This window comes from Tachyglossus aculeatus, chromosome 16, assembly GCF_015852505.1.
Source record: "Tachyglossus aculeatus isolate mTacAcu1 chromosome 16, mTacAcu1.pri, whole genome shotgun sequence".
NCBI lineage: Eukaryota > Metazoa > Chordata > Mammalia > Monotremata > Tachyglossidae > Tachyglossus > Tachyglossus aculeatus.
This window is the reverse complement of record NC_052081.1, coordinates 27,209,361-27,236,354: the sequence shown is the minus strand read 5'-3', so window position 1 is coordinate 27,236,354 and position 26,994 is coordinate 27,209,361. Positions and strand designations below refer to the sequence as shown.

Below are 26,994 nucleotides of genomic sequence, written 5' to 3'. Positions count from 1 at the left end.
CCCTTGCTTGGACCCGAGGTCTCCCTCTTCTTCCCTGGAATATGATCCCTTCCCTACATCCGGCCCAATGCACTTCAGTGGTGTCAGTGGAGTCTGGGGAGGAGGGGAGGTGGAAGCAAAAGAGGGGGCCAACTGTTGCCTATTTCCCCTCAGAAATCGCGCTCGGGGTGGGATGTGGTCAGAAAGCAGTGATGGGCCTCAGCAGAATGGGAGGAAGTGGTTGAGGGGCCATGCTGTCTGGACTGGGCTGGGCGGGGAGGGGCCACTCTATCCTGCACTCCTAGCTCCCAACTGCAGCCTGGTTTCTGGCTCTGGCTGCTGCTGTCCAAGAGACAATAGGGAATGGACAATGGGCTACAGCCTCTTCTGGCTTGGGATACCTCTCCAACCAACTGAAAAGGTCACCCCTGAACTACTTTCTCACCACAAGGGCAGTCCCAGGACTTCTCTTTAAACCGCAGCAGAGCTACATTCCTATTTCCAATGTCTTTCTATTGGACTCTCTCATGCACTTAGTACAGTGCTCTGAACACAGTAGGTGTTCAATAAACTCTGCTGACTGACTGTTCTTGTTTACTTCCAGCAATGCCCTAGAGATTAGCCTGGGGTGAAATGTCATCAGGGCCTGTGACTGACATTAGCACAGCCCTGGATGCAAAAGCCAGGGAAGGGCAGTGGCATTCTTTCATTCAACTCCACCTGCGAAGCTCAAACCACATGATTACCATGACTGGAGGAACGTGGACTGTTTTTGGACTCTCTGTCCTCCATTTTTATATCACTCTTCCCCTCTCTTTCTTGTTCCCTAGCCTGCTTGCAGTTCTGAAATGTTTAGCGAATCCTGTTGCTCCTTTCTTATTTGTCATTACTTTTGTCTTTTGCATTCAGTGTGGGCTTTTTTTTTAACGGTAATCATTAAACACTTACTGTGTGCCAGCACTGTACTAAGCGCTGGGGTACATACAAGATAAATCAGGTTGGAAAGTCCATATCCCACATGGTGCTCTCAGGTCTGTGGCCAAATCTCCCCCCCCATCTTTTTTCTTGGATTGTGACTACTTGGGGATCAGGGCTCCTTGCCTATACTTCATCTGTGTTATTCTTTCACAGCACTCTACAGAGTGTTCTGCATATAGTAAGTACTTAATATTGCCACTATTAACAAAATAAACATTTTACCAAAAAAATACAGCACAACAGTTCTTTCATTTTGTAAATTATTTAAAATAATTACTTGTCAATTATGTTTAATAAATTTACTTTACAGTCTGGTCTGTTTATAAGATATACTTTTATAATGAAATGAAATAGTGACTATTACTTTTTGAGATGCATTAAGCTCTACTCTTTTTACTTAAAATCATAATATGAACACAAACCACACTTAACCACTTTTAATGATCTTACAAAATGCCATGAATTTAATTTCGCTTTATAGCTTCTGCCTGGAGATCATTCCAATTACTTTCCATAGCAATCTGGAATTAGGCCATTGATTTAATACTTTTCAAAAAGGTCATAATATTGCTGACATTTTCGGCACTAGGTTTGCAGAGCTAGAAATTTTTCTAACATAATTGTGACATATCAATATCCAAATAAAGCATTCAGATTAAAAATCTTACCAACATGTAACATCAGGTATTAAAACTGTATAATGACATGCAATAGCAAACACCAAGGCAACTGAAAAATGCCTTATGATATATTACACGTTTTTAACCAAGATATAGTTTAATGCAGTCGAGTCATGTTAAATCATGCAGTTTATTTCTAAGATAATTCTACAATTACTTTGTTGCTTTAAAGATTTGCTTGCAAATATTCTTTTGAAGTCACTTATATGATTCATTTTAGAAGTTAACTTTTTTGAATTGTCAAGATTTATTTAAAACCTTAGGATCCTTCTAATAATATAATCATCATCATCCATCATGTTATATGTTAATTGCTTAAAATGCACCAAGCACTGTACTAAGCACTGGGGTAGATATAAGATAAACAGGTCCCAAATGGGGCTCGCAGTCTAAGTAGAAGGGAGAATAGGTATTAAAACCCCATTCTGCAGATGAGGGAACTGAAGCACAGAGAAGTTAAGTGATTGCCCAAGGTCATGCATCAGACAAGTGACAAAGCTGGGATTAGAACCTAGGTCCTTTGACTTCCACGCCTGGGTTCCTGGGTTCTTTCTACGAGGCTGCACTGCTTCCTCAATAGTTGTACCTGTTTTACATAAACAGTGTTTTAATGGTGCTCTTGAAAATATTTAAACAAGAGGTATTATTTACGATTACTAAATGAACAACTAGTTATTTATTAAGGGGAAGCACACCACCCACTTCTATTATCACACACTAAAAGGTGTCACCTTCTCTTTTACCATCCTCTCCTGGAGGTCTCAACCCATTCACTATCTTTAACACTTTCCACAAAATCCAGCAACCATTACTAGCAGTTTATTTCTCTGTAGTAGCCATCATCTGTTTATGGATACCTCTCTCCTCTATCTTTTGCCAAACTTACTGCAATGCCATTATTGGGAGGGTACAATATAGTTGGTAGACATGATCCCTGCCCGCGAGGAGCTTACCATTTAGAAGGAAGAGGAAAAACAGACATAAATATAAATTACACATTGTGGAAATGGCACAGTGTAAGGGTATGTATTTAAGTGCTATGGGTGGGGTGAGTATTAAGAGTTTAGGGGGTATAGATCCAAGGACACTGGCAATGCAGAAGGCAAGTAGAGGAAATGAGGGCTTAGGGAAAGCCTCTCGGAGGAGATGTGCTTTTAAGAGGGGTTTAAAGGTGGGAGAGGGTAGTCTGTCAGACATGAACAGGAAGGGAGTTCCAGGCTAGAAGGAGGCTATGACTAGACAAAATTGGGGTACAGAGAATAAGTTAGCATTAGAGGAATGAGGTGTGAGAGTTGGACTGCAGATATCAGCAAGGAAAGGTGGGACGGGGAAGAGCTGAGTGCGTGCCTTAAAGCCAAGGTAAAACACTTTCATTTGGTGCAGAGGTGTTCTATTTCACCAATAAGTTTTATGAGGGGAAGCTTGGATTAAGAGAAGAAAATCACAGATCCCCAAGCCTTTGGAGAGGTGGGGAGGAAGGAGAGGGGTCCCAGAATACACAGACCAGCCTCCTCTGCCCCTTAAACACTATGAGAGTGAAGCTCCACTCCTCCTACTGGAGAAGTTGGGCAGAAGTTTCCTTTTCTTGCTTGCAGTCCCCATGCCTACCTGGCACCCAGACCAGCCTCCTGCTGAAGACCACGGAGTGTAGCTCCACCACCCTAAAGAAGCGCAGAGCACCCGCCTTCCCCACTTTTCAAACATTGGAAGGGTTGTATTTGTATCCTGCTCTATGCTTGATGTACTTACTATCCTTGTATTTTTTTTACATTAACTTGCATTGATATGATATTCATTTGTTCTAAGTGCTGTCTTTGTCCACTTAGAATCTGAGTACCTTGTGGGCAAGAGAACATGTCCGAATGTCTCAGGACTTAGAATAATGTTTTGCACATTATTAGAGTTGACGTCCCCGGAGAAGTACATGCCAAGCATCGTTCTGGCCTGGCTTATTTCAGGCTCACCCGACTTTCACCTAACAGTTTTCATTTTTTCTTTAGTATGACACCTCCCATGACCCCTTAGTTTGCTAGCCAGCCATCCAAGATTTTTGGCTATCTTAAGTTACATACATATCGTGTCATCAGGTCCTTTTCTTAAATGTAATATCGGTTTGGTGGGGGCTTCTGGGATAGTAGTTTTCCTTAATTCAAAGGCTGGTGTTGCACAGAACGTGGGCTTTAACTTTTTCTCCCTCATTCCTGCACTACCTGTCAAGTTTAGAATGTGGGCTATCGAACCCCTCTCTTTACTGAGGTCCTGGGTAATGATGTCATCTGTCAAGCCTTAGGAAGGATGGTATCGCTTGTGTCATATAAGCTGTCTAGCTATGGAGTCGGGATCCTAGCACTAAGCTGTAAGGCTGTGTGCCTAATGAGGCATCCCTCCTCTCATGAGGCAGGTCCTGGATGCATCCTATTTTGGAGAGGTCTACCCTTGGAGCAGTCTTCCATTTACACTGTATGCTCCCTCTAGACTGTGGGCAAGGAATGTGTCTGTTATACTATTATACTGTACTTTCCCAAGCATTTAGTACAGTGCTCTCCACCCAGTAAGCGCTCAATAAATAAGACTGTGACAGAATGAATGTCTCAGTGTGATTTCTAAGTCAGACAATTGCTGGGAACTGCCCTTCCAAATCTACCCATTGGTTAAAGAAGCAGTCTTTTGTACTGCCCCCTGAAGAATCACCTTTGTCTACCTGTACCTTGTACTGATGTTTCTGTTGTTTTCCGGTTTTGGTCTGCCTATTTGTGTGGAAGTGCTGTTTTTTTTTGTTTTGGTTTTTTTGGGGGGCTGCTCTTGTTCATTTTCTCCTTTTTCCCATTCCTCTGGTTTTTGAAAGAAAGTGGAAAGGATTCCCTTGACCCTAGTCAATCAATCAATCGTATTTATTAAGCGCTGTGTGCAGAGCACTGTACTAGATGCTTGGGAGAGTACAATATAAACGAGCTGGTAGTCACATTCCCTGCCCACAGTGAGCTTACAGTCTAGTCCCTAAGGCATTCTCAGAATGCTGTTCAGAGCTGGCTTTACAAATGGACAGGGGAATGGTGGTGTCTACTGCTTTAGAGGCCACACAGATCATCTGGTTCTGTGACCACCGGCGACCTCCATTCTCCCTTCCAGGCTTTTTGCAATCCATGTGGCTGGATATGGGGTGAGAGCGTGTGGATGGCTCAGCACAAACCATCACCACTGAAGCATAAACAATACAAGTACGTGTCCAGCTGGAGTAGGATGTACCTTTTCTGTTGCAATTCACTGGTGGACTGAGCAGTGCTCACCCAAAAATGGCAAGGGAACAGAAAAAGGGTGCTACTCTATTTTGATGGATAAATCGGGCACGTGTGCAGGGGATTCCAGTGTGAGACACACTCATGGATACAATTTCCCTGACAACTTCAGGCAACTATTCCAGGAGGGTTCTGCGGTGGGAGGGAAGATTGTCTCCACAACTTCCTGAGTAGACTTCCTAGACCTGCTCATCCTAGGTCACTGAAAACAACTGACTTTCCAGTCAGTCCATCATATTTATCGAGCACTTACCGTATGCAGGGCACTGTACTAAGCGCTTGGGAGCATACAATATAACAATAAACAACATTCCCTGCCCACAATGAGCTTACAGTCTAGAGGGAGAGACAAACAATACAGACAAACTACTGACATGTACATAAGTGCTGTGGAGCTGGAAGGGAGCATGAATAAAGGGAGCAAGTCAGGGTGATGCAGAAGGGAATGGGAGAAGGAGAAAGGAGGGCTTAGTCAGGGAAGGCCTCTTGGTGGAGACGTGACTTCAGTAACGATTTGAAGCGGGGGAAGAGTCACTGTCTGTCAGATATAATCAGAGCTGGTAAGACTCAAAATGGTAGTTTTCTGATTTATTACGTCTTTGAAGCTCGTGCCCAATCCCAATTCTCTCTGCCATCCTTTCCAAAATCCTCACCCACTTTCTGACCTCAAGCATTGCTGTCAGCAATGTTAAGCAATAGTTGTTTTGAGGAAGTCACTATGAAGAGAAATAGATTCATTTTACACAATTGCTTTTCCTCCAGTTTCAATGTTTCTACACCAGTTCTATGACACAAAGGCTGCGTTCTTTCAAAACGCTGTAGTTCGAAAAACTTGCACTGTAAAACTCTTCCTTTCCAAAGGTATTCATCTATGTGGAAACCATGTCTTCCAACCTGTTGAGTGAGGTACAGTGCTAAGTTTTTAGTGCAGTGCTCTGCCCACCATAAGCACTCAAATACCACTTATTGATTGTGAACTCCATGTGGGATGACAGGGACCGTGATCTACTTACACTATCTCCCCAGCACTTAGTACAGTGCTTGGCATCCAGTAAGCCCTTAAATAGCACAATCATTATCCTGGTATGCTATATCAAGCAGGGACATGATATCGGACAAAACATGTTGTGAAAACGAGTCACGGCAGAACTGGTATGCTGTATAATTGTGAGCTTAACGATGCTGCCATCAACTGTTTCCAAGTTATTGTTTCCACCTGAATTATATTCAGTTTCAAAAATATTCTAGAGCAGACATTCTTCCAAATTCAAGGTTCCCTTGTAAGCAATCGGGATACAGTTCTGTGAGGCCCATGAGCAATACTTCAATAAGATAGAGCTCGTTGATGATGATGTTCTAGTTCTTCTAAAAGTCAATAGCTGCAAGTTTGTAAAACCCTATGTTAAGGAAAGCTCACACCACAATACTCACTGTGTCAGAAGCCACTCATATACACAGTTTCTTCCAACTCAGCAGCATTTTATACCCAAATAGGCTCACACTGTTGGATGAGCATTCATCAATTCCTTAATAGTGTTCTAGCCAAAACACATGGATGAAAAAAAAAAAACCATTGTGCCACAGCCTGGGTTGTTCATAGAAGTCTAAAACTATGAATGAACTAGAAGTAGAAAGGCTCCAATCTACTATCCTAAAAAAAAATAATTTGCTTGCTCTTTTCTGTGGCAATCAACTGCCAACAAAAACAACAAAGGTCTACATAAAAATATATATGAATTTTACCGTCTTAATAGAGCTCCTTGATTTTTCTTCCCACACACCCCTGCTCAACTCAAGTGTGCAATGAATATTTGTCTCTCTTTCATAGGATCCAAATATCAGTAACCTGCAATGGAAAAAAAAAAATTGGGCAAGACTAGTACACCAATTTTACCCATTTGTGATCTTTCATATGATCTTAGTCCCAAATCATAAATGATTTAAATCTGGTTATTCTATAACCCAGGGGTTGGACTTATGCAGTACTCCTACATTAGTGAAAATTTGTATTTGCGGTACTCATCCTCTTGACAGCACACGTTTGTAGACAACTGTTTCTTCCGACATCACATAATGCTCTATCACGACAGGGAACACTCTTCTGACACTGCAAACCTAATTCTGTTGTCACATCCTAACCAAAATGAGAAGGAATACACACATTCTGACAGAACTGAGTGCAGTCTCCGACCTTTTCTACAATTTAGGCATCGTGAACTAAAGAACTGGAATAACTAAAGAACTGGAATTAAGAGCTTACTGCACCCTCTAGTGGAAAAGGAAAGTAAAATCAAACTTTGATGTACCCCATAATGTGAGCTTTTCATTTACCTTCTTGTATGGTGAAGACCATGACTCAAAGTTTAGGGGACAATTTCTTCCAAAAGACATAAATCTTAAAATTTCCATTTCTTTGCAATCAAAACCTCTGTAGAGGATACTTGCTGGATTGCAATACTACTTAGGAACTTTCTTTGCTCTAAGGCCTCATAAAATAATTTATATCACTTCTATAACACGTTTTGCCACCCAAACCAAAATTTATCAGTTTCCAGGATTTAGTCATAAATGTTTTTCTAAGCTCTAAATTCTGTACTATCTTAACTAATCGGAAAATTAGTTTGCCAGTTTGGTTCAAATAAATTCAAGAATAACCTTGATTAATATGCTGCCTCTGAGCTAGGGCTGGTTTACCACTGCATATGGACATACATCTCTGAAGAAAAAATACAAATTAGAAGATTTATCTCAAGGTTATTGAACAGGTCTTTCAATCTCCAAAAGATAAAACTGGCTTGGTTTCTTGCTCTGTACTGCAGAGCTCACCTATAAATGCATGGACTTTACAACAAAGGTTAATGTAATTAAGGAGCAGAGACTGAATAATCCAAGAATACTCAATTAGAAGGCACAGCCCTTAAATTACATATCAGAATAGAGTGATCAAACTGTGAGGTTCTGGTTTTTCAAAATATTTTACTGGGCAGAAATATTTCTTCCACCTGCAAAATACAAAGAATTTCTTCTGTTAGCTGAGCTCTGCTGCCATCAGCTGTTACAAACAGGTAAATATCAAAAGAACTCGTTTACCGCCAAGTTTTCCAATGAACATTTCCACAAACGAACATTTATGTTAAAACACTTTTGCTGTAGATAATGTAAACAAGACTATTCTCAAATTGAATGGGGGAAGTAACTACCCCAAATTTTTTTATGAACATATTTACTTGAAGCCAAACAATTAAATGAGACCACAAAAACTGTAAAAACCATGCTAAAGTTTATTTTTTAAGGCAAATACATGAATATCTTTAAGGGCAAAAATAATAAACCTATTAAAAAAGAAATGTGAAGGAAGTAGCCTGCTCTAGGTATTGGGAAACAAAGACAAGGCAAGTAATCTCAATCTTTTCAATCTTTCAAATTACTAGAGAGGAAAGTATGACTAAACCCAAAAATTCCATTTGTACTAGAAGCACTAAATAAAACCGAAAGCAAAAAGTACTAGAAGCTACATCATATAGACATATTCCAATATAGAGTGGGGTTTTGAAAATGTTGTTTATCAAGAAAGGCAGTATCCATAGAATGGTATGTTTGGGATCCATTGCAGAACCTCTGGAAAAATTTGAATTTCCTTTATGTGCTATATACTAAAATGTTAATCATTAAAGCATTGTTTAATTTTTGTTAAAATAAGTCAGTACATATCAATAAATTAACTAAATACATATGATTATCACTAGAATATGATTTACAGGAGGCTATATTAGAAGCTTGTTGTGTTATGTAGTACCTTTTCCACTTTAGTGAACCAATTTAATCCATCAATAGCATTGAGTGAGCAGTTACTCTTTGCAGAGCACTATACTAAGCAGTTGGAAAAGTACACAGTGTAATTAGTAGACATGATCCCTGACTTCAAGGAACTTACAATCTTATGGGGAGTAGACAAACAATAAAATAAATTCCACAAAAGGGAAAGCAATAGAGCTTAAAATGTGTACAACTTGTGGGGGGGCAGCGAGGGAGAGAGGGTTTGCTGGTTTTTGGGGTTTTTTTTTAATGGTCTTTGTTAAGCTCTTACTATGTGCCAGGTACTGTACTACGTGCTGGGGTAAATACAAGCTAATCAGCATGGCCACTGCCTACGTCCCACATGGGGTTCACTGTCAATCCCCATTTTACAGATGAAGAAACAGGTACCGAGAAGTGATGTACCTAAGGTTGCACAGCAGGCAGGTGGCAGAGTTGAGATTAGAACCCAGGTCCTCTGACTCCCAGGACCATGCTCTTCACACTAGGGCAAGCCGGGGTGAGTACCTAAGTGTTTAGTGGATGAGGACTCAAATGCATAGGTGAAGCTGAAGTGTCAAAGTGGCAGTGGGGGTTGGTGGGGGGAAGAAAGGGTGGGGAGATGTGATTTTAGCAGGGCTTTGAGGACTGGGAAAGTAGTAGTCTGCTAGATATGAAGGGGAGAGGGAACTCTAGGGAGGAAGGAGGGTGTGAGCAGGAGCTTGACAGCAAGGCAAAATGAAGAGGTTGGCAGTAGAGGGGTGAAATGTGTTGGCTGGGCTGCAGTGGAGAGGGGCAAGGGTAGAGGGCAAAGAGAGATGACCAAAGGTCATAAAACTAATGGTCAGGAGTTCCTGCTTAATGTGGAAAGGAATGGGTGACCACTGAAGAATCTGGAGGAGTGGGAAGACATGCACAAAACAAAGCTCTCAAAAAATTATCTGTGCAGTAGTTGTCCAGCTTAGATTGAACACCTCTTCTTTGCTTCAGAACGTACTGTACAGTAGCCTAACTCTTCTGAGCCCCTTTGATATTCTTGCAAAGTACCGGGCTCAGGGTCTCACAAACTACTGCACATAAGTCTAGATGCCAGGACTCCTGGGTTCTAATTCCAGCTGCAGTGAGTCCCTGAAATCTGTCACCTTCAGTCCCTCAGTTCCTTCATCTATAAGGAAATACAAGGGACCGGATCCTGCGGAGGGAGGAATCGGATTCCTACTGCTCCTCCCTCCCTAACCTCCAGTGTTTGACAGCTTTTCTGCTTCCCAACCCCACTACCACACTTTCTATTTCTCAGAGAAGTTGGAGAACTACAGGTCACACATAATTCTCTAGAGAGCCAGCTCTGTCGTAACGTGTGTCTTCATCTGTTCTATGGCCCTAAAACTAAGTATGTAGACTTTATAGCCACATGGTTTGACTCAATCAATCGAGCGCTGACTGAGTGCAGGGCACTGTACCATGTGCTTAGTATGACAGAATTGATAGGTACATTCACTGCCCCAAATGGGCTTACATCAAAAAGTGGAAGGGCAGGCAGATGCTAAAGCCTGCAAACATGGGCAACGGTTGTTGGAATGTCATTACGGTCCTGGCTGAGAAGCCTGGAAAAGAGCCTATGCTCTGAGAAGGGCTGCAAACCATAGTTATTGTCCATTTATTTTTTACTTTTAGTTTTCAAGTTATTTTCTTCCTTTTGTCTTTCTTCTCCCCACACCTGTTTTAGATTGTAAACCCACTTTTGGTTTCCAGGGGCTAGGTCTGAACTGCTACACTTGTGCATTTCCCCCAAGCTCAGTAAGGTGTTTTGCGCTCAAACGCAACAGATAACAGTAAAACAAATACTCCATCACATGCCCATATGGTATGTAGCATCTTGCTGGCACTTTCCTGATTAAGCCCTTTTCCTTACCTTCCACTCCTTTCTGTGTTGCCCTGACTTGTGTCCTATATTTATTCGCCCTGGCCACCCCACGGCACTTATGTACTTACCTGTAATTCATTTATTTATTTATATTAATGTTCGCCTCCCTCTCTAGACTGTAAGTTCATCGTGGGCAGGGAATGTGCTGGTTTGCTGTTGACTGTACTCTCCTGAGTCCTTAGTACAATGCTCTGCACACACTAAGTGCTCAATAAATACGATTAACTGACTGATGATACACATTGTGTAAATCACCAGGTCACTGAAAGGCTCTTTATTTTATGATAGTTCAACACGGTTATTTTGGAAAATAGGGCCTCTGTGGTGAGGAAAATAAATGATTGGCTTTCATCGGTGTACTGACAGAAGTATCAGTATGCAAAATGCTGGTACAATTACTGCACTCACCCTCTCATAATGCACCAAATGGTATCTCAGTGGTCCTCCGGTACTGCCCAACTTACTACTGGAAAACGCCTTTAAGGAACAGGCAGAATTGCTATCTGGAGGATGAAATACTAATGAGCTATAATAACAACTGTGGCATTTGTTAAGCACTTACTATGTGCCAGGCACTGTTCTAAGCACTGGGATAGATACAAGCTAATCTGTTTGGACACAGTCCGTGACCCACATGGGGCTCACAGTCTTAATCCTCATTTTACGGATGAGGTACCCAAGTCACAGAGAAGTTACATGACTTATCCAAGGTCACACAACAGACAAGTTGGCAGAGCTGGAACCAGAACCCAGGATCTTTTGCCTCCCAGGCCCGTGCTCTATCCACTAGGCCACTTTGCTTCTTATCTAATTTATGACCAGAGTGGAGTGGAGTAACTACAGGGTTCCTCATGTTCAGGGTTTTAAGACTAGTCAATTTCAGAAAGACCCATCAGTTGATAAGTGTCAGAGATGATCAAATTACTACTGTGATCAGTGAGCATGCATCTATTAGATTAACCATTTTTTGCTTGGAAACTGAAAATTCAGACATTATGCAAAACACTAGGAGCTAGGGCTGGCCCAATTCTTATAGTGATTAGGTACTTCAAAACACTGCTTGCCAAGATCATCTACTCTGTGGTTTTGAACTTATCCCCCTAAGAGAGCAGATACTGCAGATCCCATTCTCTAGCAACTGGTGCAGTCGACATACATCACACCACTGAGAACCCCTACAAAAAACTCCCCCAAAAACTTTCTACTCATGACAAACTGGAGCTTCTTTTCTTTCCTAATTGGTGTTTTTACCCAGCTTAGTCTTCTGAATCCTTTCAGGTTATTTAAAAGGTGCAGTTTTGTTTTCAACTACTCTCATGTCCTGTCAAGTTAACTCAGTACCTATTGGGCAGTATCTGTGTTCCTTTGGGTCCCTGAAACGCCTAATTGAAATGTACACAAATTACATTTCACCATGCAAGGGCTAGGCCCAAGAGGAAAAAAAGGCCACTTGGGATACGTCAATTTGTCAACTCCACGTCTGATCAGCCTTTTTTCTTATTGGAAATGGGAGCTAATACAATTCAGAACACAAGGATCCTATCATAACTGTCTCTGTACCTAGCAATTTAACATGAAGGTTCGAAGAGGTTAACTTTTTCAGATCCAGTAAGAAATTGTGCTTAGTAATAAGAACTATGGTATTTGTTAAGCACTTAGTATGTGTCAAGCACTTTAAGTGTACATGATAATCAGGTCAGACCCAATCCCTGTCTTACATGGGGTTCACAGTCTAAGTGGGAGGGAGAACTGGTATTGACCCCTGAAATTGATGAAGAAAACGAATCGTGGAAAAGTTGTGATTTGTCCAAGTCCACACAGCAGGCAAATGGGAGAGCCAGAATTAGAACCCAGCCTCTATGACTCCTAGACCCGGGCTCTTTCCACTAGGCCAAGTTGCTTCTTGGATTTTTTTTCTCTGCTCATTTTTCCTGGCTTGAAATATTTTAGACAAGATGCAGTTAAAATTACAGACATGAAGCACATTAAGGGCATACAATAAAAACAGTTTCCAAGTAAAAAAAAAAAAGTAACAAACAAGGAAGTATGAAGGGTTTAAATTCATTTTCCCAAAATATTTGTTTTGCTGGGACTGAACAATACCAAAGAACATACCTGCTACACTCTAATAATGTAACTTTAAGCCGTCCTTCTGTGAGTGCCCATTCTTGTACGTGGAGGTCTCTGTCTTCTACGTCCCCGGGTCCCGGCAAGACTTGAAATGGAAAAAATGGCTTGTACCTGAGAAAAGTTAGAATAAGTCTCATTTTCTTGACAATAAAATGCTATTAATGCATGATCATATAAACTATAAGAATAATACAAGATTTGTTAATATATTAGTTCAACACCAAACAGCTAAAAATCAACAGCTTGTCAATTGCGTGGTATATGGTACACCCCTTCCTATGGGCCAGGAACTGTACTAAGTGTTGTCTAGATACAAGATAATTAGATTGGACAAAGTGCCTTTTCCACGTGGGGCACATAGTTTAAAGGGGGAGGGAGAAAAGGTAGTTAATCCTCATTTTACAAATGAGGAAACTGAATCCCAGAGAAGCTGTGCACTGCCCAAGATTACACAGCAGGCAAGTGGTGGAACGGGAACCCAGGTCCCCTGACTCTCACTTTCCACTATGTCCACGCTGCTTCTCAAAAATAGTCACTCTGCATTTTTACAGCATACATGCTAAGTTAAACTGGTTTTTTTTTTAATATGGGCTTCTGAGAGAGGGGTGGAAACAGGCCCACATACTTCCCCTCTTTGAATTCCCTTCCTGGTGGCAGGCCAAACCCAGTGCTAGTTCTGGCCCTAATTCAAAGACTCTTTGCTTAGCTGGTGAGTTTGACCCATTTCCTGACCAAGGACTTTTACGGATCACTAAAGTTAAAGCAGCTGCTTCCCACCAACACACCCCCAGTGAAGAGTCAAGATAGCTCTAGCTTCAACACAATGAGGAAATCCTGCCAAGGTGGCAACAGCACTTCAATATTCCCATTAACACATCTTCTCTTTAAAAGATGAGCCCCTAACAAAGCATAGAAAAATCTACCAACAAATCTGCTGAAATCTGCCAGCATGGAGGGAATACATCCACTTTCCCAGACTCAGCATATGGTAGTCTGGAACTCAAAGACGTTACCATCAGCAACACCTTTGGGACTGGTAAAAGATCATTTCAAGTTAACTATGGTGGCATCTTATTGCCCTCCTCTGTTTGGCAGATTTCTTAAGCAACATCGTTCTAGGCCAACTACTGAAGAGAATTAAAGGCAGCCAATCAATCAGTGGTATTTGAGCACTTACGATGTGCACAGCATTGTACTAAATGCTAAGGAGAGTACAATGACTGTTCTCCCTCTTATTTAGATTGTGAGCCCCATGTGGAACAGAGACTGCATCCAATCTGATTAACCTCTATATACCTGATGCTTAGAACAATACTGGACATACAATAAGCACAAATATCATAACTATTATTCTAATTCCACAGAGTTGGTAGTAGACATGTTCCGTGTCCACAAGGAACTTACACTCTAGATGGGGAGATAGACATTAAACTATAGACATGTACACAGGTGCTGTAGGGCAAACATCAATGGCACACTCCCAGAACCATAAAGTGGACTCAGATGACAGCACGGTAAAGCCAATAAGATCTTTGCAGCACATAATATTTAGGATAAGTTACAGAACGCAGTAGCAATACCTCAACACACTTTACCTACGCTTTACTACTTCAGGTCACTCACAGAACTATGCTCTGGAAATTATTTGAAGTTAGATGTCCTGGTGAATTAACCATGATTCTCAAACCTATCTTATAACCATCCTAGATGTTCAAGCATTTTGAGGGCAGGGAGTGTATCCACTGATGTTACTGTACTCTCCCAAGAGCTTGGTACAGTGTTGGGCACAGACTAGGTGCTCAATAAGTAGTATTAATTGATTGACTGAAAACCTGGGGCTAAACATCCTAACAAAATTCAGTTACCTAAGCATCTAAATGGCCAACGATGCAATGAGAGACAAGTACTACATCTAATCAAACAGGCCAGCACATTCTTTGGGAGACTGTCAGAGTATGATCACAGCCTGGTAATGAAATGCAGAACAATTTCAGTTCCGAAATTGAAATTCACTTGAATTTCTGTCTACGGAGCTGTACTGCTGCCCAACTCTCTTTAAGGTTATCAGTGGTATTTATTGACCACTTACTGGGTGCAGGGCGCTGCACTAGTGCCTGGGGAGAGTACAATACAGAGTTGGCAGGCAGGTTCTCTGCCCACAACAAACTTAATTATTTTTAACGGTATTTGTTAAGCAATTATTTTGGGTCAGGCACTGTTCTAAGCACTGGGGTAGATAATTAATGTTGATATTTGTTGAGGGCTTACTATGTGCCGAGCACTGTTCTAAGCGCTGGGGTGGATACAAGGTAATCAGGTTGTCCCCTGTAGGGCTCACACTCTTCATCCCCATTTTACAGATGAGGGAACTGAGGAACAGAGAAGTTAAAGTGACATGCCCAAAGTCACACAGCTGACAAGCAGCGGAGCTGGGATTAGAACCCATGACCTCTGACTCCCAAGCCTGGGCTCTTTTCCACTAAGCCACGCTGCTTCTCTTAGATACCATTTTATCAGGTTGGACACAATCTCTGTCCCACATGGGGCTCACAGTCTAAATTGGAGGGAGGAGGATTTAATCCCCATTTTATAGATGAGGTAACTAGGGAACAAGAGAAGTTAAGTGAATTGCCCAAAGTCACAAAACAATTTCCTCTGACACCCAGGCCCATGCTCTTTCTACTAGGCCTTGCTGCTTCTCAGGATCCCCCTTGAATCCAAATGTGATTCCTCAGTGTCTTTAAAGATCGCTCAGCACCAAGTGACATCTGGCTCAGAAAAAAATCAAGTATTCAAATAAAATAAGCCTACTAGCATTGCTGTTATGCTCACCTAAACACAACTTCACTGGGTGGAAAGGAAATAGATGCAAGGATAATGGATGAGAAAGGGAGCACAAGTAATCGGTATGTAGTGAGGAGCTGAAATGGGGCATCTGAGACTAAGGAAGATTGAGGAAACATCATCAGAGTATAAGAAAACAGATTCAGACAAGATGGCATCATAGCTGACACAGGGGAGACAACTGCAGTACACAGATAAGCATGATAGACTGCTATCAGAAGTAGCTACAAGAGTGATCTGTGAGGCAGAAGCAAAAATGCAACTAGCACAGGTATTTCAACAGCAACACATCAGCACAAGGAACAATCTTTGTGTGTAAATAGTGTGGTTGGGCTTCTCAAACCACAGTCAGCCATTTCAGCCCTACTTGTTCCCCCAGGTATATTTTATTCACTGTATGATGGACAGCGCTAAGGTGGCTAGACAATTTTAACCACTCCTGTTGAATTCAACTAGATGGATTTAAGTGCAAGAAGAGTTTTCGATTTTAGATATCCGAAGAGCTTCTTCACCATGAGTTTGAGAAAACTCAAGGGATGATGTTGAATCTTATACCTGGAGATCTCTCAAGGAAATGAGAATATATATTATGGATGGTTTAGCAATCACCCTGCCTGGAGGCAGGGGCTGAACATCAGGGTCTCAAAGTTCCTTCCACATCGGTAATTTTATAAGTGACAAGATGCTCTCCAGATCTATTTCTTGATCCTTCCTAATCAAAAACACAAGTAGACCAGCTTTATATGATGTAAACTCATCCAGCACTATTTCAATTCAAATACACATGATTCTTTTCCCCATGTTAAAGACCTTGGGAACTCCCTTTAAAAGTGTCCTTTGCTCACGGCCTGCAAAGAAAGACAAACTTTGCAGGAAACTCAAAAAAGCAACTTGTGGTTTACACTGTGGCCAGCAAGACCCTAGGTTAACTACGAATTACTCCTGCTGAGTAGAATGGCAGGGAATGGCATGCAGAAAACACATAGCCAGTAGGAAGGCACCATTTCCTGTTACTATTGTAGATTTTTAGTCAGAGAAAAAGGAGGAAGCAGACACTAATATTGTAAAGCTGCTAATCTACTCTTGTGACTCCTACTTTCCCACTGCTGATCTCTCCCTCCATCTTACCCCTGCCCACCCTGACCCCCACCTTCATATCAAACAGCTGCTCTCCCCATCTTTAAAACCTTACTAAAATCACATCTCCACCAGGAGGCCTTCCCTGATTAAGTTCTAATCTCCCCTTCTGACACCCCAAAAACTGCCTCTTCAGTACTCTGAGATACCTTAAAGCCCTTAAGTCCTCAACCCTGTAGCCCACATATTCATTCACTCGATCACTTATTGACCACTTATTGTGTGCACAGCACTGTACTGAGTCCTTGGGAGAATCCACTCTAATAATAAACAGACACAATCCCTGCCTACAATGAGCTAAACATATCTTATATACAGTCTATTAAATTATTCTAACTGAATTTATTTTAAAAGCTGCGTCCCCAGCTACATAAGATCCTTGATGGTGCAAATTAGTCTACTAATTCTACTGTACTTTGCAAACCGTGGGCAAGCAAATACTATTAAAAGGCAGAGGAACCCAAATAACACACAAATTGAAAAACACAACTGGGAGAGGCGCACACACACTGAAAGGAGAAAAAGAGGTCCAGAAACACACTGATGAAAATAAATATTTACCATTTTAACATTTTTTTTTAACAAACATGCCAATTCTCTTCTGTAGTTGTAACTCAAGTATTTGGGAAACTTTCACTTTTTCAACTACCGAGGAACTATTTAGAGGAAGCAGTGAAGGCAGCAATGCCATCAACAGTTCCTAGAAATAGTTTCAAGCACACCTGCATGAGAGTTAACTGCCTTACCCAAAATGTTTAATTTCTCAACAGGGAATAATTTAAGCCATTAGGGATTGGGTTCTTGCTTTAATGAAAAATTTACTTCTGAAAATTTTATTTGCATCAACTCAATGACTCATAGCATACTTAAATTAATTGGTATTTTCCAAGAAAATAACTCCAGTGTTTTAATGATGGGTGCTTAGCAGAAAATGATTATTCCATTGTTTCTTTGAGTCAATCCATTGCTACTCTAGTTGTAGTCCATTTATTTCCTAATGTAGTGTGCAGGGAGTAATTTAAAACTTCCAATTCCAAAATGTATGATTTTTTTCACTTATATTTCCAACTTTTACTTACTGTTTGTATTTACTTATATATGAATGTATTTATAGCTATCTTCAGCACTAATTTTATTTATTTGTACATTTTTGGACTTTGAACTCCCTTTGGGAAAGAGACTGTCCAATCTAATAAACTTATAACTATTCCAGTGCTTAGAACAGTGCTTGACACATAGTAAGCACTTAAAAAAAATACCATAAAACAATTATTCTTTACCAGTGCTTATACAATGTTTCCACATTGTAGGCACTTCATACTATTACTACATTCAATTTTTTGACTGTGAGGGACTCAGGCAAGACTAATTCCCACATGATAAGCAGCATGGCCTAGGGGAAAGAGTCCTGGGTCCCAATCCTAGCTCTAATTGCTTGCTGTGTGACCCTGACGCCCCAAGTCACTTAACTTCTCTGCTCCTCAGTTTCCTCAACTGTAAAATGGGGATTAAATACCTGTTCTCCCACCTATTTAAACTGAGAGCCCCATGTGGGACAGGGACTGTAACCAATCTAATAAACTTATAACTATCCTAGTGCTTAGAACAGTGCTTGACACATAGTGAGTGCTTAAAAAAGGACCATAAAACACGTATTCTTTACCAGGGCTTATAGAGTGTCTGCACAAAGTAGGCTCTTCATACTATTACTGCTACTACATTCAATTTTTTTTGACCAGTTGGAAATACATTTATATCTCTTTTCTCATTCATATTAATTGTGATGATTCATTCATTCAATCGTATTTATTGAGCACTTACTGTATGCAGAGTGCTTGGGAAGTACAAGTTGGCAGCATATAGAGACAGTCCCTACCCAACAATGGGCTCACAGTCTAGAAGAGGGAGACAGACAAAACAAAACATGTAGACAGGTGTCAAAATCATAAGAATAAATAGAATTACAGCTATATCATCATCATCATCAATTGTATTTATTGAGTGCTTACTGTGTGCAGAGCACTGTACTAAGCGCTTGGGAAGTACAAATTGGCAACATACAGAGACAGTCCCTACCCAACAGTGGGCTCACGGTCTAAAACGGGGAGACAAAACCAAACATACTAACAAAATAAAATAAATAGAATAGATATGTACAAGTAAATTAAATGAGTAAATAAAATAGAGTAATAGATATGTACAAACATATATACATATATACAGGTGCTGTGGGGAAGGGAAGGAGGTAAGATGGGGGGGATGGAGAGGGGGACGAGGGGAAGAGGAAGGAAGGGGCTCAGTCTGGGAAGGCCTCCTGGAGGAGGTGAGCTCTCAGCAGGGCCTTGAAGGGAGGAAGAGAGCTAGCTTGGCAGATGAGCAGAGGGAGGGCATTCCAGGCCCGGGGGATGACGTGGGCCGGGAGTCAATGGAGGGACAGGCGAGAACGAGGTACGGTGAGGAGATTAGCAGCAGAGGAGCGGAGGGTGCAGGGTGGGCTGTAGAAGGAGAGAAGGGAGGTGAGGTAGGAGGGGGCGAGGTGATGGACAGCCTTGAAGCCCAGGGTGAGGAGTTTCTGCCTGATGCGCAGATTGACTGGTAGCCACTGGAGATTTTTGAGGAGGGGAGTGACATGCCCAGAGCATTTCTGTACAAAGATAATCCTGGCAACAGAGTGAAGTATAGACTGAAGCGGGGAGAAACAGGAGGATGGAAGATCAGACTGGAGGCTGATGCAGTAAACCAGTCGGGATAGGATGAGAGATTGAACCAGCAAAGTAGTGGTTTGGATGGAAAGGAAAGAGTGGATCTCGGCGATGTTGTGGAGGTGAGTGTCAGGTTTTGGTGACGAATTGGATGTGTGGGGTGAATGAGAGAGCGGAGTCGAGGATGACACCAAGGTTGCAGGCTTGTGAGACAGGAAGGATGGTAGTGCCGTCTACAGTGACGGGAAAGTCAGGGAGAGGACAGGGTTTGGGAGGGAAGATAAGGAGTTCAGTCTTGGACATATTGAGTTGATGATGATGGTATGTGAGTGAGTGCCATCACAGAAGTCACTACAGAAAGAGCCCTAAGAACAGAAACATCCTGTCTGCACACAGAGAAGGGTATTAATAAATACCTTGCATTCTCCGAAGACCTCAAGTGCTTCACAAATGAGCTCATTCCAACTCAAATGATCCCTTTTATAGTTATAGTATCATTAGCCTTATTTCACAAGATGGAAAAAATGAGAGAGCGAAAGGTTGAGTGATCTGTCCAAGGTCAGCATACAAACCATTAGCAGGGCCAGAAATAGAGAAGCAGTCTCCTGGCTTCCTGTCCAGTGCTCCATCCATTAGACAACATCACTTCTATGGGATAATTTAAAAGTCAAAAATCCAAAGCTCCATTTTCAATAAAACATGTGGAGGTAAAAGAGTGGAGGTAGAGACTTTGTAACAAACTCAGAATGTGGTTAAACCGGTTAAAACTCGAACCAGAGCCCAAACAGAGGTCCAAAGTGAATGAAAGAACACAAATTTCCCTAAAGACCATTCTCAGTGTCTATCATCTGGTGTAATTATGAGAACTTTATTACGGATGGAGAAAGAGAAGGTAGTTTTCTTATACAGTACATTTGAATTTTTAATGTTCTGAAGAGAAAAATTCAGGCTAATTCAACTGAGCAGAATGAAAACATCCCAAATTATACCACAGTAATGTGTGTTCATTTTCCATGCAACATTCAGGAAAGAATTTATATGCTTTCCAAATACTTCAGAAACGAGTGCACTACTATTTTTGAAACATTACACAATTTGTTTGCAATATTCTGAATTAGACTAAATACTATTTAGGGTAAAAATTCAGAATATCATTGAATAGCGTGGGCCTGGGAGTCAGAAGGACCTGAGTTCTAATCCAGATCCATCACTTGACTGCTGTGTGACCTTGGGGAAGTCACTTAACCCCTGTTTTATAGATGAGATAACTGAGGCACAGAGAAGTTATGACTGTGAGCCCCATGCGGGATCAACCTGATCAGCTTGTACCTACCCCAGCACTTTGGTGCCTGGTGCAAAATAACTGTTTATCAAATACCATTAAAAAAATTTACAGGATTTACTACCACATCTAAGCCAGAAATTTTGCTTAAGGAAAACAGCCAGTAACCATGCACCTAACTGTGAATTAGGGTCAGTTTTCACCTTAGTAAGCCAAACTGTGGCACCCAGTAATTTTTCTATAAGAAGCTTTACTTTTACTAAACAAAACAAAAACTAATTCCTACTGCAGAATAGTGGGTCACCCCCGCCCCCCTCCACTCCCATGGCTTAATTTCTATAAGGAAGTAATAGTGCACTTCAAAGACTTTTTAATTTTTGACTACTTGTGGCCTCTTGAATCTCTAATGCAACAGTACCACCACCCTAATCACAAAGTGGCTGGCTGTTTGCTGGGTAGAAATTTTCTTTACTTCCTGGGAAGTGTTGATCCAACAGAAGCTTTGAAGATTCCAGGGAAAAAGATAGCTGCTCCCTTGCTCTTCTCCCTTCCTTGCTCTATTGACTGAGTGCTGCTGGTGTCTCATTTCACCTTGCTTGGGGAAAAAGCGTAAATTCATCCTTTTCTTCACTGTGAAAAAGATAAGCTCATTGAATCTGGATTTCTGATTTGTGAACTGTATTGTTCAGCTTTCCCTTAGACTTTCAATACTTCTTTATGTAATTGGCTAATTTCCCATTCCAGGACTGGCTACGAATGAAAACCAAGCTCTTACAAGTAAATGAAAAGGATCCTGTAGATTCCCTCCCTACCTTTCCCTCCCTACCTTCCCTAGAGAAACAGCATAGCTCAGTGGAAAGAGCACGGGCTTGGGAGTCAGAGGTCATGGGTTCAAATTCGGGCTCCACCAATTGTCACCGGTGTGACTTAGGGCAAATCACTTAACTTCTCTGTGCCTGAGTTACATCATCTGTAAAACGGGGATTAAGACTGTGAGCCCCATGTGGGACAACCTGATCACCTTGTATCCTCCCCAGTGCTTAGAACAGTACTTTGCACATAGTAAGCGCTTAACAAATGTCATCCTTATTATTACCTTTCATCATCTCTTCTCTCCTATTATTCCTAAGAAATTTGTTGATTTCCAAATATTGGCTCCCTCAATCAGTTTCACCCCCCCCAACCCGACCCACCTAAACAGTATTTTTTTTTAATACTGACTCATGGGGTTCCCACTCAAGCCATATCCTGCCACCATCGGTTCCAGCAGAAAGGGAACAGGAAAGGACTGGGGTTCCAGTGGTCAGTAAGCTCCTTGGGTGTAGGGAACATGTCTACCAAATCTGTTACATTGTACTCTCCCGGGCGCTTAGTACAGTGCTAAACACCACTGATGATGATGACTGATTGACTGAGAGCTAAGTCGTGGCCCCACCTCCTTGCCCTAAACAACAGTGAGGCGGCTGCCTCCCTCTTGCTAGCTTGTCAATTTTCAGCACCATGGAGACCAGATATCACTTTAGCCTAAGGGCACTTTGGGCTGTGGTAAGGGACTGCAGCTTTCCACCAATTCACCATTCTTCTCCCTCCCCAGTCAACCAATCACATTTACTGAGTGCTTACTATGTGTAGAGCACTGTACAAAGCGGTTGGGAGAGAATAATACATCAATATAACGGACATATCCTGCCTACAATGAGCTTACAGTCTAGAGGGGGAGACAGACATTAATATAAACTATCGATGTGTACATAAGTGCTGTGGGGCTGGTGGGGGAAGAGAGGAGGTTGAATAAAGGGACTGAATCAGGGCACTGAAGAACTGAGTGGGAGAAAAGGAAATGAGGGCTCAGTCAGGAAAGGTCTCTTGGAGATGTGCCTTCAATAAGGCTTTGAAGGGGCCAGGCGAGTAATTGTCTGTTGGATACGAAGCGGGAGGGTATTACGGGCCAGAGGCGGGATGTGGGCAAGAAGTCATTGGCAAGATAGATGAGATCAAGGCACAGTGAGTATTTTGGCATTAGAGGAGCCAAGTATGTGATCTGGGTCATAGTAGGAGAGCAGTGAGGTAGGAGGGGGCAAGGTGATTGAGTGCTTTAAAGTCAATGGTAAGGAGTTTCTGTTTGATGGGGAGGTGGATGATAATAATAATAATAATAAATAATAATAATAATAATGACATTTACTAAGCGCTTATGCTTAATGACATTTATTAAGTGGATGGGCAACCACTGGAGGTTCTTGAAGAGTGGGTGACCATGGACTGAATGTTTTTGTAAAAAAATGATCTGGGCAGCTGAGTGAACTATGAAGTAGAGTGGGAAAAGACAGGAGGCAGGAGAGGTCTGCACAGAGACTGATAGAGTAATCACGACAGGATAGGGTAAGTGCTTGGATTAACATGGTAGCAGTTTGGATGCAGACACAAGGGGGGATTTTAGCAATGTTGTGAAGGTTGAACCAACAGGATTTAGTGACAGACTGAATATGTGGGTTGAATGAGAGAGATGAATCAAACACAACGCCAAGGTTATTGGGTTGTGAATCAGGAAGAATGGTAGTGCTGACTACAGTGATGGGACAGATGGGGAAAAGAAGGTTTAGGTGGGAAAGAAAGGAGTTCTGTTTTGGACATTTTAAGTTTGAGGTCACAGTAGGACATCCAATTAGAGAAGTCTTGAAGGCAGATACCACACACCAAATTTAACATACAACTGATGTAAGAAAGGAGCTATGGCAGGGAGGAGGGAACAGGTGAATGACTTTCTCATCCTTTGACCAAAGGTAGCTCAAGAGAGGAGAGAGGGAGCCTCTTTCTTATTCTGGCCCCATCTGTGCTCCCGCCCTCCTGAAGCCCTGCTGAAACAGAGCCCCACTTGCCAATCACTTACTAATGCAGCCATGGTGAGAAGAAGAAAGAATGGGGAGGGAACAGTCTTCCCTAAAGTAACTGGACGTAATGTCAGGTAGAGTGTCAAGATATCCTAGGCTATGCCAGCTACTGGTGCAGAAAGGGTCCCTGGACTGTACATATTGAGGTCATTCAGAACCAAGGGTATGCCTGAAAACAAACTTGGGGGCCGGGGGAAGAGGGTACTTTTTTCCAGGCAGCCTGGTTTCTTTTCTTTTCTCCACTGCAGAGCCTAATACAAGATTGTAAGATCGTTGTGGATGGGGAATGTGTATGTTATATTGTTATAATGTACTCTCCCAAGCGCTTGGTACAGTGCTCTGCACACAGTAAGCACAGTAATACAATTGACTGAAGATTGGTTTTCAAAAGTATAATTTTGGTATACACTTAGTGGCCGATTTCTTAAACACAAGTATTCTCTTAGCAGTCTCTAATAGTGTTGGAAACCTGGAAGTACAAGCAGTGTTCAGCACAACAAACATTTTCTTCAATGTTTTGCCATTAATGTTGATAACTCACTGATGTTTTTGATGGCAGATAATATAATTCAACAGAACTGCTCCACGAACAGCAAATAGAAGATTCATTAAATCCAAACTGCTGCCTGTATGTATGAAAACAAGAACTGGCTTGCCAGCAGTGAAAGACCTCTTACAGTACAACTCTGTACAATTTTTTTTAATTGAGCAAAGTCACTTATAGTACAGGAGGTGAGAATTGCCCTGCTCCCACACTCCTAGTATGTTTTATATAAATGACAGTCTGGTGTCTATAATATGCATTTTCATTATGTATTTTGGATCGACGGTTATTAAGAAACTTTCTCCCAACAACAAACACCTGCCTAGATATAATATGATGACGTAAGAAGAAATAGTTTTATGCCTGGTGTTGAACAAGGCTTGAGTACTATAATGTGAGATGTTTCTTCCCCGTGGCTTTTATTAAACACCTACTATGTTCAAAACACTGCACAAAGCACTGGGGTTCATTCAAGATAATCAGATCAGATAAGAGTTTTTGTGAATACAGTTGCCCTTCAGACTTGCCACCTGTTTAAACTTTACATTTCATATATATTTACCTCAGTAACTGTCTATAAAATCTGATAGTGTTCAAGGATTCACCACTTACGGATTATAACTAGAATGAAAGTACTGTGTTTATGTATGTGTGTGTATACATATGTGTGTATTCTCCATCTACACCCACTCCTTTTCGCTCCCACGGCTTCAACTTCCATCTCTATACGGATGATTCCTAAATCTACATCTCCAGCCCTGATCCCCTCCTCCTCTGTAGTCTTGTTTCCTCCTGCCTATTTTATCTATTGTAATGTCCGTCTTCCCTTGTGGGCTGTAAGCTCTATGTGAGCATGGAACATGTCCACTAACTCTGCTGCATCGTACTCTCCCATGAGCTTAGTACAGTGTCCTGCACAGAGTAAGCGCTCAATCAATACCACTGATTGACTGAGATGGGTGTAGTTGTCAGAATGGGATTTAACAAGTGGAGTAGCAGTTTGGATGGAGGGGATAGGGCAGATTGTGGAGATGTTGAAAGACAGAACTAGCAGGATTGGGTGACTGGCTGAATGTGGGTTGAATGAGAGAGATGAGTCAAAGTTAATGCCAAGATTCCAGGCCTTGGAGGCAGGGAAGATGAGGGTGTATGTCAACATTGAGTTTGAATGGGAAGAGTTGTGTTTTGGATCTGTCAAGTTTGAGGTATTGAGAAACTTTCAGATACAGATGCCCTGAAGGCAGGTGGAAATGCATGACTGCAAAGAAGAAGAGGGGTCGTGGCTGGAGAGGTAAAACTAACTGGTTAGGTCTTTAATTGGCAGTACCATTACTTTTTTATTTGAAAGTTATAATGTCTAATGTGCACAGATACCTATAGTAAGAGGCATCAGTGAAAAAAGCTAGAAATACATGGGAGCTACTGCACCCCACTGAACAGGGATTAGCCTGGATAGGGGTCAGATCATAAACAGAAGCTCCATCAGTTGGTTCTGTGGCTACTTCTATAATCCCCAATAACAATCCTCAAACACATCTACTCCAATATTGTTCCAAAAGGTGGAGATGATACTCTTCATTAGTGATTCTACTTTCTGAGGGAGAGATGACCAAATTTAGTTATTTTTAAAATAGTTAACAACTATGAATTACGGTTTTTGAAAGAAAGAAAACAATGGGGCAGGAATGACAATGATTTCCAGGTTCTATAGTTTTGTCAGTTATGCTTCACATATGCTAATTAAAGGCTTCTAACGTTGGCAGGTTATTTTAAACTACTCATGTAGCATTGCTGTGTATTTTCCAACATATCCCCTGAATGCTGAATATCTCTTCATAAAACACTGCATTATAAAAGGTGATCATCTGCAAGACCACCCACTCATTTTTTTGAACATCAGAGCCATGAAGGAAAAAAAAGTTACTGCAATGAAAACAACTGCTTCTGTTATGCAACACAAATGCTGTTGTCCTAAAATATACCAAATTCTTACCCTTTATCTCTACTAAGAAGATTAAATAGGTAATAGGATGAGCTAGCAAAACCGTCAGTTTAGAAACAGCAGCTATGAGATTTGAATACACAGAAGTATGAAATATAACAAAGTCGTCTACCCTCTTAAAAAGGCCTCTTGGAATCTCTAATTTAAAGTAAGTTGCCTTGTAAAGAAACGCTTTCATCCACAGATTTTAGTATTCTGGAAGGCTAATAACCTGATTATTTCAATATAAACCACATTATTCACCCCCTCCAAAAAATGAAAACTTAAGATTCTCATTTAACTGGGCAGCGGGGTGATCTAGTAGAAACAGCACAGGCCTGGGAGTCAGAAGATCTGTACTCTAATCCTGGCTCTGCCACTTATCTGCTGTGGGACCTTGGGTAAGTCACTTAACCTCTCTGTGCCTCAGTTACCTCATCTGTAAAATGGAGATTAAAGCTGAGAGCCCCCATGTGTGACATGGACTTTGTCCAACCTGATTATCTCGTATCTCTACTGCAATGTTTACTGCCTGGCATTAAGTAAGCGCTTGAATACATAAAATAAAATAAAGAAAAATGGGAAGGGGAAGGATTTTTTTTAGATAATTTGGGTGCTTAAATTGCATAAGACTATATTCTAGATGCTTGGAGATATGCAGAGGAAGAAAAGAACTTAACCCACCCCTTCTTTAAAGTATCTCGCAACCTAGAGAAAAGATGAACAGTGACATTAAGAGCACAATATTATTTATAATTTCAAATTTTTACAATTAAATATAACGATTGTAGCCTAGCAAGGTCCTTAGGGTATACCTCATCCCCTAAATAT

At 41.4% G+C, this 26,994-nt stretch overlaps 1 protein-coding gene across 1 annotated transcript in view; it reads right to left on the bottom strand.

The window, feature by feature from the left end:
• PDZD8 (PDZ domain containing 8) overlaps positions 1-26,994 on the bottom strand; it is a 68,466-nt gene that overhangs the window by 29,870 nt on the left and 11,602 nt on the right. Inside the window, exons 2-3 of the mRNA XM_038758515.1 lie at positions 12,768-12,893; positions 6,677-6,779 (exon numbers count right to left, since the gene is read on the bottom strand). Coding sequence (XP_038614443.1) covers positions 6,677-6,779; positions 12,768-12,893 — 229 coding nt within the window. The remainder of the gene's footprint in view (positions 1-6,676; positions 6,780-12,767; positions 12,894-26,994) is intronic.